The sequence below is a fragment of the Agelaius tricolor genome, unplaced genomic scaffold (genome assembly GCF_023055355.1).
Source record: "Agelaius tricolor isolate 1412-34295 unplaced genomic scaffold, bAgeTri1.0.p SCAF_10, whole genome shotgun sequence".
Taxonomy (NCBI): domain Eukaryota; kingdom Metazoa; phylum Chordata; class Aves; order Passeriformes; family Icteridae; genus Agelaius; species Agelaius tricolor.
Window position 1 is genome coordinate 32,501,742 of NW_027269270.1, and position 10,759 is coordinate 32,512,500.

General features: G+C 40.5%; 1 protein-coding gene across 12 annotated transcripts in view; it reads right to left on the reverse strand.

Annotated features, from left to right (window-relative positions):
- The window catches only part of GTDC1 (glycosyltransferase like domain containing 1), a 318,453-nt gene that overhangs the window by 147,557 nt on the left and 160,137 nt on the right, over positions 1-10,759 (reverse strand). For 8 of the 12 annotated variants that reach the window (XR_011680429.1, XR_011680428.1, XM_071435469.1 and 5 more), the window contains 2 exons: positions 9,371-9,441; positions 8,571-8,662 (listed from right to left, as the gene is read on the reverse strand). Coding sequence is in view for 10 of the 12 variants with exons in the window: in XM_071435469.1 (XP_071291570.1) it covers positions 8,571-8,662; positions 9,371-9,441 (163 nt within the window). In the remaining 2 variants the exon portion in view is untranslated. Of the gene's footprint in view, positions 1-278; positions 1,599-8,570; positions 8,663-9,370; positions 9,442-10,759 lie in introns of those variants that run through there. The other 4 variants (XM_071435476.1, XM_071435474.1, XM_071435468.1 and 1 more) reach the window with 2 other exon arrangements.

The following is a 10,759-nucleotide window of genomic DNA, read 5'->3' on the forward strand; positions in this document are numbered from 1 at the left end:
GTAATTTTAACAAGAAGTAACACATGCTCTCTCTCTCTCTCTCTCTCTCTGAAAAATGACATTTCAGCTTCCCGATGGTGTCAAAAGTCACGAAGACACTCGTGGGGAGGGGGATCAGCCTGTACCTTTCACCCCTTTCAGGGAGAGGAGCTGCTCTGCCTGATCCAAGGGAAGCTGAGACCACACCTGTCTGCAAAGACAAGCCTTACCAGGCTTCACATCATGACACCTTACCCAGAGTCCTCTTCCTGCTTCTTCCCAGAGCAGAGATGAAAATCTTGGAATTGCCATAAGGTTTTATTATCGCTTGCAAACCAAATTCTACTTCATCAGATAAAGACACAATTGCATTCATTGACTCTGACACAAGGATATGCATGGTGATAAACATACAGATAGATGTACACACTTATACATGAATGAGATATGCTAATTAAAAATTGCAGTGGGCACTTTATTAAAAATTTATTGTACAATCTACATCTTCAAAACATTTTACATCAACAAATATTGCGGCTTGACTGCTGGAATCATAAGTGATTTATCTTTAAAAGACTGTATTTGCAACTGGATGCAAAGATTCTTGATGAACTGCCATTACATTTAAACTACTGGTTTTTATTGGAAGTATTTTGATTGTTATCTGTTTGTTCTCCATCCTTGAGAGAAATAAAACAAGTGTCTCGGCTTTCATTTTATCGGATAGATGGCACCACGTAGCATATTTCCCATGCTAGTTTGAATTACAGCTGTTTATCTTTCAGCTTTCTTTAAGATTAATTAAATGCAAATGTAACTCCACAAATCATGGGATTACCTGCCAGACCCCTTATTAATACCTTCACTTAAAAATCCCTTTGCCAGAGAGTCATTAATTTGCAATAAAAAAAAAAAAAAAAAGAAAAAAGAAAAAGAGAAGTGCTCAAGCAGCCCTTTGCCTCCCAACAACCCGGAGATGGCTGCCCAATTAGTCCGGCAGCATTCGGATCCTCCTTTCAGGCCCTGTGGCCCTTTGAGGACACAATAAGGCTCCAATGATAACCTGGCAACCTAGGTAGAAACTCAGCCAAGTGTGAGCGTTTGAAGCTGCAGCTTGGCTGCCATCGTGTCGGCAAAAAGAAAGAATTCAGGCACCATGTCATCCAGTACAAAGGATAAAAACAGATTCAACCGGAAATTCAATGTGGCACCACATATGGGATACATGAGTGCGGTTACACAACAGGCCACATATTTTTTTTGAACAGTCTCCTGCATGTGATGCCGAGGACATGTGTAACCATCATAACGTCTCTAAGAATCTGTATTTAATTTGAGCTGGGGTGGTGGCAGGGATTGGAGATCTGAAGCCGCCACAGGTTTGTGGCAGATGGCTCTGTGTCAGCTATGACAAGCAGCCAGGCTCGGCTTCCTCTGCAGATTTTCTTTTCTCTCTGATCAGGTAAATATGGGCACACTCTGGAAACTTCCACAATTCTGCCTGAGGCTGCAAGTTTGTGACTTAGCCCCATCTGTCACAAATCTTCCCTCGGTTCTGCTGCGAGCAGAGACCTGAATTTACTGCCGAGCGCTGCCCAAGAAAACCCGGCCGTCTCGCCCTGCGAGGAAGCACAAGAGAGAAGCACACGGAGCCCTGTTAGAGGCTGGGACACAAAATGCAGCAAGGATTTCAGGAGGGGTGGAAGACACGTGGTCAAAGATCACTGATGTGGTGTTATCTAAAAATGGGGTGAATTCAGGGTTTGTTTTTTTTCTAAGACAGGTAAGCTGGTCATGAGGCCCAGGTTATTCGCTCCCTCTGCTTTTCTGGTGGTCTCTGGACACATCAAGGACTGAACACCCTCAGGGACCAATGTGCCCCTCTGACCCTCAGACATGGCAGAACCATGAGCCAGCAGGAGCAGGGCCTGGCTCTGCCAGACCATCATCACTCTGGGCTTTACTTGGGAATAATCTCTTTTTTTTTTTTTTTTGAGGAGTGATAACCACACAAAGATCTGGACATTCATTTTTTCAAGGAATAAAATTCAACCACCATCGTTCCATCAACAGTTCCTAAATATGTGGGGATCAAAAGAAGAAAAGTTTTCACATTTTCAAATAAAGCAGCATCTTCCCATAAAGAGCAAACAGCATAATGTCAGTAGCAGAACAGTATTTTTCATTAAATAATCAACTTGTTTCTAGTGTCCTAAGATCAGAACTGAAGCACTTAATATCTACTCTGCCATCATTAGACTTCAGAGGTAACCTTTAGAATTTAATAAGGAGTCTTCATCCATTCAGAATGGCTCTTTCAAGACAGCTCAAGTTCAAGCACACAGTATTGATTTAGTGTAGATTTTTTTGCACTTTTTAAAAAATTGCCTTAACAAAATTAAGATTTAGAGATTAATTTGCCACACAAAACCTGAGATTTGGCAGGCAAGACTGGAATGATTAACAGAGCCAACTTGTATTGGGTCAGATCGACTCTGTGATCCAGTTCCTTCACTCTGCAAGTGAGTAAGGGGGAAGAATCAAGGTGGAAAACAGTTTGCAGCAATTATTTTTGGAGTTCAATTTTCAAACTCCAAGCACTTCTGGAGACCAGCATCAAACCCCACCATTGCTTTACATGAACTGGGTGCCCTGTGAGGCCAAAGGCAGAGTTATTTAACACACCTCAGCAGAGTAACAGTATTTCCCTGACCAAACTGGTCTGTTCTCCAGTTTCTTACATTGGCACTTTTAAAACTCACCTCATTCTTGCTGTCTTTAAACAAAAAACATCAAATTTTCAATGCAAATCTATGCAGTACCTTGCATAGGATGGCTCAGAACGCACTGAGTGACTGTAACAGTGGGAAAACAGTTTCCTGCTTTTTTCCCCAAGGTAATTTGAATAAACTGTACTGGAAAAAAAAAAAGTTTTCATGCTTTTTGCAACTTTTCCTCCTATTTCCTTTGACCCATTTCTCCATCTACTGTTTTGAAGTGGCTGTGGCTCATCTGCCAGTTTTCATTTGCTCTCTAAAACTCCCCTGGAAGCTATCTAATACTGTCAGGATGAAAAGTTCCAAGTCCTGGTGTTTATGCTGAAAGTTCCCCCCCATAACTGCTTTATTCCTACTCTGCAAGTGCAGCCAATTGCTGTGAGTTACAGACCAATATTTGGGGACATGGTGATCATGGAAATGTTGGATCAATGGTTGGACTCAATGGTCTTAAAGGTCTTTCCCAACCTAAATATTTCCATGATTCTGTGATTTTCAGAGAGCTGGAGTCTTCTGGATATTTTACCTCAAAGAGCAAAGAGCGAGACAAACCCAGAGGGATCAGGTGCAGGCCACCTACACACATATATATCTGCACATATATCCATTTATCTACAGCTGGATCCCAAATTAGACAACTCCAACTCCCTTCCTGCCATCTCATTTCTTCCACAGTGAAGATCCATGTTAGCCAGGCTGACCTCCCTCTACCACAGTTACTTGAAGACTTAAGGGTCACCCAAAATGCTTAAATTGTGTCCCACAGTCCAGCACATCTTCCCACCTGTGCAAACTCCTAAGCTAGACAGGGGGTTCACTGTATCAGCCACACACAGGGAATGGGAAGTGTCAAGACTTGAGCCTAACCTGCATGTGATCCTGAGCAACTTAACCCAAGTTTGAAGTCAGATCCTACTTTGAAACTGGCCCTGCTTTGAGCAGAGGCTGGCCTGGTGACCCCCAGAGGCACCTTCCTTAACTAGTCTGTGATTCTGTGCTCCAAATAAGTAATGGAAGTTTTCTTTCACATAAAAAAATCCTTATGATTTACATATTTTCCTTAGGATCGCATGCCTAAGCACTGGAACAGAGATGGGAGAGCATGGACAGAGAGTTCCAGAGTTCCTTCCCCCACAGACTCTGAGAAGCAGCTCTAACCCACCTCTGAAACCATTTTAAATCACGTTCACGGGAAACTGAGCAGCTCAAGAGGCAAATACAAGCTTCTCATTTGTGTTTCTAACCTCCTTCTGACCTGCACCTAATGCTAGCCAGGTAAAAGCAGAAATTCAATACAATTCCTTATTTTTTAACTCTGCAAACCTGCTCTGCTAGTGAACAGAAAGCCAGCAGGATGGATGGAAATACTTGCTCTATTTGCATACCCTATAAAGCTCTGAATTAACTTTATCAGCCCGGGACAAAAGATCTGGAGAACACTGTAAGCAAACATCTGCTCAATATACATTCACCATTAAAAAGTAAACAGTAGGATTGGCTCCATAAGGAACAGGTTGGGAATTATCAGAGTACTACACATCACATAAACTGATGGCACGGCCCAGAATTCTCTAAAGCAATGATCACACCAGCACAAAAACAGCTCTCAAGCATCAGAATTGCTTGAATGATGAGAGATTAGAGTATAAATGAGGAATAACATTCACAAAGAGAGACAGAAAGGACTGGGATACTGTAAATGTTTGACAAATGTTTATAAAATAATGGATGGTACAATAAAGATGGATGTGGAGCTCCTGCTTCCAGGCGACCAACTCCAGAACAAGAAGACACTCCACACAACTGAAGGTGGGGAAACCCTGAGCTAATTAAGGAAATTATTTAAACACCATCATAAACAAATCATAGAATGGTTTGGGTTGGAAAGGCCCTTAAAGACCATCTCATTCCAAGCCCCTGCCATGAGCAAGGACACTTTCCACTAGACCAGGAAAAATGAATTTCCAATGGAGTTTTGCTGGGGATTGGGTAAAGATAAAGGCAGAGGCACCATCCCTGGCTCTCACATGCCCTGTACAGGAACTGTGAACAACAGGGCTGAGTGGCTGATGGGACATCTGGCATCAGGCTCCCCTGCATCCTCACGTGCCCAATGCCCTGCATATTGCACTGAGAGTGCCTCCTGCTGCTTCCCTAGCTTTGCCTAAACATGAAAGCTGGACCAATAGCAGCTTTCCCCTTCTACACATTTCCCTGAAAAACCCAAGATACTGCTTTATCTGAAATCAGAGAAAAAAGAAAAGGAAAGAAAAACAAGAAAAAAAAAAGTTTTGTTAGAACTGCCCTATACAGCCAAATCCTGAGACTGGAAACAATTCAGATGTCTATGGTCTAACTGGGATCTTAATTTGATTTTACAGCAGTTTAATCCCTTTGAATTCAGCAGACTTCCTTCTACAGTGGTGTCAGAAAGAAAAAAAATCACGCCATGTGTCTTTTCATAGGCAGGTGAGCTTCTGTAGTGTGATGGAAATGAGAAGATGAATGTCAGAAAGTGGGCCAAATTCTTTTCTCCATTAAACAAGCATGAGTGAGAGTAGGATTTTTCTGTAGGAACTGAAGCTGACAGCATGTCAACCAGCACTCATTCAGCTGGGAGGGCTGGGAGAGATTATTTAAAGTTGTCAGCTCCTTCCATGCCTGGCTTTTGGCAACTCTTCTTGTCCCTTTCCACTGTATACTCTTTATACATGCTGTTTTAAATTAAGAAACTCAAGTGAGGAAACTAAAAGGTAAACTTTAAGAAAATAATGCAGAAACAAATGTTTTGACCTATTTTATTTTATTTATTCTAACTTCAAATCTACTACATAGGGCACACTAACAGGTCCTGTGGTGTGCCCTGACCAATGCCCTGTTGTTGTTACTTGCTTCAGTCCTCTGCTTACCTTGGCAACCAAAACCACCCAGAACTAGAGTTTGATTCCATGAAACTGGAACAGAACAAATAATTGATAACAAATGAGATTTTCTTCCCTCTCATCTCAGCCTTCTGCTAATAACTGGCAGAAGGCAAGGCTGAAGCACAGATGAGGCAGCCCTGAGTGCTGTGTGAATACTCAGGGTGAGCAATACATCATCTGGAAAGGTTTTCATAGGTGCTTACATTATGGACATTTTTAAAAGTCTGCCAGCAGGAATCTGCTCTGTGGAGTTAAGCTACTACAGTTTAATGCCTTGGTCTGTGCATTTTCACAGGGATGTTCCCTATGTCCAGCCCCCAAACCCACTGCCCTGCTGCCATTTATCTCCTTTCTGCCACTAATTTTGTTAGCACAAGCATTGAGGACATCTGAAGGAATAAACTGCCTGTTTAATTAGCCACTGTCTAATTATTATAGATATCCTGAGTAATAAAATCCCAACAATATGTAAAAGGATAAGCCAAGGTGATTACTTCCCAACTTGTGGAGCAGAATCCCCAACCAGCATAGAAAAGCACTATTTGCTTTTTAAGCATTTCTACTTCCAAAATGTCACAGGTATTTGAAAAACTCAATGCAGAGAGTATGGCAGGATGGTTTCTGAAAGACAAGGAGCTGGTTAACACTGACTCTTGTGCTGGGATCTCTTTTATAACCCACTAAAGCAGAGATAATATTATGGTGATCTGAAAAAAAGTGAAAATACTGTGCAAGTGCTGCGTAGCCTTCAGAATTTCACTATGTTCAGTTCCTTCCAAAGCAGCATCACTCCAGATGCAATGACCTTAACAGCACAGCTCTGAGCTAGCATTTCCCAGGAGGTTTTGTGGATGGTCCACAGCGAAGGAAGACTAGGTGTACGTGGGTGTAGGCACAAAAGGACAACTCTAACAGCATTCTCTGAGCTGATCCAAAGCTTATTAAAGACAACAGGGATATTTCCTCTGCTGCTCACAGGTGCTGGATTAGGCTCTGCTTTCCTCATTTTAAAACGATCCCTCACTCAGCTCCATTGCTACCTGTTGCAGAGGTTAAGCTCTGACACTCAGAAGATCTGCAAACCCCATGCATGAGGGGCAGGATAAACACCTTCAGCTTCTGCCTGCTAATCATCCCAAGGAATTCTTAAAAAAATATAAAAACAACTTCAAGCAAATCAGCATTTTGCCTACAGGGCTTGTGCACACATTTTCAACCTGTACTATTTTATATCAGTATTTTTTGCATGCCTTGGCTCTGTGTTCAGGGGCTAGGATCCATGTGGGAGAAGATCCATGTGAATACAACCATTAGCTGAGCTTGAAGCATTGGGAAATGCCAAGGTAAACATTTAAGGACTGCTTTCCCTTTGAAGCCCCCATGCCTAACTCTACGATACTATTGACTCAAGAAGTAATGCTGAACACTGGAAGTGTTCAGTCAGCATTTTAAACTATTATGAGCTACCTTCTGAACCATTGCCAAGTTAATAGACAATGAAAGATAATGAGCTTGAAATTGGGTGTTAAATTGCATTTTTGGTTCTCTCCTTTTTTTTTCTTTTTTTTTTTTTTTCCTTGAGGTTTAACTGTTTCCTGCAGAAACAACATCATCTTTGATGTATCATTATGTAAATGCTTATTTTTAGGTCACAAAAAAAGTCAAGGCGTGGGCTAAGCCCTTGCTGCTCTTGCTATGTGTGTGCAGGAAGGGGGAGAGAGGCAGACGAGACACAGCAAGACCCAACACTTTCTGGTCCCCAGAGGGAGGGAGGGAGGTGGAGGCATGAGGTTGGGTCTGTTGGCAGCAGGAGACTCCAAATTAAGGAGGAGATTACTCGACCTGCTCATTAACAGTGGGGCTGGATGGAGGAGGGAACGCTCCAAGAAGCGTGTTTGTGTCGCACGGGTTAACACGAGGAGTATTTCCATGCACCCCCAAGCCTTTAAGGACTTTCAGCTGAATTCAGGGTTTTTTATGAGCTGAAACACCTCTGTTGTGCTGGGGTGATGTGCATCCAACCTCCAACCTGCCCACGGCAGAGCCAGGACAGTAAAAGTCAAAAACCGCTGTAAATGTGTGAAGCAGCGTGCAAAAAGCTGCAGTCATTCTTCTGAAAGCAGCATCGTGTAGTAACAGCTCTTCACTGGAATAATGTAAAATTTAGTGCTTCATCTACATTCAAATTAAAAAAAAAAAGAAAAGCACGACTCCCATCAGTGTAAATACACCGTTTAAAACCATGAAAGTCGGCCTAGCATTGAACACTTGAGCAAAACCTGAATAGAGAGTTTGCCACTGAACCTGGACTTTCTCTACAGAAATAACTGCAAAAAAGGGGACATGATAAATACCAGTAAATTATGCTCCCAATAAACTTTAATGCTCCACACACCTTAAAAAGCAAAGAATTAAAATAATCGTAATTATGAAAATCACTCAAATCATTCCAGAAGCCAAAGAAATCTTACCTGATACCTGTCACCTGCATTTTTTGAAGATTAAATTAGGATAGGAAGGTAGGCTTATCCTCATTAGTATAATTGTAGGATCTTTCTTTTATTTTCCTTTTAAACTAATGAGTTTCATTAATCCAGGTTCATTTTTATAAGCCTCTTGGGTCCAAATGTAAAGGACAGTCATTTCAGAAAACAGTAAATTAAAAAAAACATGTAGCATGCATTAAGTGCACGTATTTCATAAGACCTAGGTTAATACAACTGGCATCTAGTTTAATTAATCCTTGTTAGTGTAACGACTAATATCCCTCCCTAGCATGTTTCCTTTAAACATTAGTATGTTAATTAAATGTTGTTTTTTTAAGGGTTTTTTTTTCCCCTTTGTACTTCAATATGGCATTATATCATCTAAAACTATTCCAAACAACTACCTTATAGAGATGTCTCCTTACAATATCTGGTCTCTTGCAGAAATTCTGAAGCCTTTTAAAAAGCTGTTCAGGTGTAGAATACAGATATTCAGCTGCAGGAAAAACAGATACATTTTTAATGAAACAAAAACCTCAAAGCACACACTCGATATTAGTCACTTTACTAATTAAAAATGCATATTGCTCTGTGCCGCCTCGTGTTTTACATTATTTAAGCATGATTTTATAAGGTTACCTCAGCTCACAAGGATGTTTAATGCTAAATAAGACTGTGTAGTTGTGCTGTTTAGACATCTCCTTTGGGTGATTAAAATACATTATTCTAATGTAACACAATGCATATGTGATACATTTAGTGATGAGATTTTTCGAAGAACTGGTACTACATTAGTGTGTATCCTGTACTGCAGTTGCATACTATTAAGTATTAAATTGTTTAAATAATTTGGTGTGATTTTCAGGCCTGGCTTTTTTTTTTTTCCCTCTTCTCTGTATCAAAAAAAAATCTGCAAACCATTGCAGCATCAGTGACCTTCTAACAAAAATCTATCATTACGGGATGTGTATGCTAACAATGAAGAATGCTATTTCAAAACTTGCTTTTTTGTTATCTTAAAAGAACAGATGGCAAATATAAACTTCGTCTAATGTATTAAAACACATAAAATTTGCCTTAACACTAACATGTTGGCTTGCCAAATAAACAATTGCTTTCACTCAAGTTTATTCCCAAACTTTGGGTTTTAGGAGGAATCACGTTATTACGTTTCAGCAGAAGGAATAGGCAACAAAGCAGCTACCTGGGAATATCTCTGGGTACACCAAGGCTTTGGGACACAGCGGGTAACAGCCACAATGCACAGCCTCGATCCTGAGGATTAGAAATCACAAATACACAAAAATAGACATTAGTCAGCCAAAAAAATTATTTCCGTGCAAGAGCCTTGAGGTTGCCTGCATGCAGCAAGAGGGAAACATTTTTTTTTTTTTCTTCAGCAGCATAATCCTTCTAAATGCCAAAGTTGCTCTTTTTAAAGAAAATTTTATTGATCATATGAATTACATAGAACAGAACAGCGAGCATATGTTTTGTTCGCTGAATAAATCAAAGCGCAGCTCTGCATTTTTTTGTTTTTTAAATACTGTTTAACACATTTTATAATCAGCAGACAGACACATGTAACAACATGGTGAAGTATGGACGGCTTTGCTTAATAATGCTGCTGGAAAACAAGGGGCACGTTGGCTACACCAGGGTGTGTTGCAGACACGCACACCACCCTCACCTGGCACAGCAGATATTCCCCTCAGACTTCCAGACTCCAAGGGTTACAGCTAAATATAACCCAGGAACAACTTGCAGCATGCTCCAGGCTGGGATATTTCAGCTTATTCACATGCTTTGGATAATTTCCTTTATTTTTCGGGACATAAACTGTTGTATTTTTTAATAAGCGCTGATGGAATCCCTTTGCCAAAGCGCGCGAAGCTTTGTACTTGCTTTTTGCTCCCAAGGAATATTTCACATATCTCCCAAACATCAAACCCAAATATTTTAGAATTGCACCGCCGTGGCGCAAAGTTTTCCAGTAGCAGAGCTGTCCCCCTTGGAGTCCAGGTTTCAACAGCTGAATGGGTTAAAGGCATCCAGGTTGCAGTTTATATTTTTCACATAATGACCACTGATCTGACACAACGTCCCTCCAAAGATACAACTGTAATTTCTGTTGGCCAGAAATTACACAGTGAAATTCAAAACACTTCTTAAAATATGTTTATTTTATGAGAGGCTTTGAATTTCCTCCAACATGTTGACCATACGAGGGCTTTATTTTTAACTTCAGTTTCCCTCATTCCCCAGAATAAAAAAAAAAAAAAAATCTGAAATCTTGTCAACGTTCACCTTTTCTATTTTCAGTGACAACCCAAAGGCTTTTGCTACCTCCGTGCGAATGTCAGGTTTGGTACTTTATTACAGGTACCCTTAAAGGACTCTGTTTCCTTTAGATCTACTAAATTTTAAACAGGAAAAAAAAAGAAAATAAAGAATAACATATTCAGCTTTCATGCTAGAAAACTATGCATATCCACAAACCCCAAAGACACATTTCTCTGCAAATCCTTTTGCTAAGAAATGACTGCTGTTTTTTTTCATAAACTTTTAAAATTTGTAATTTATGTTTTTTTTT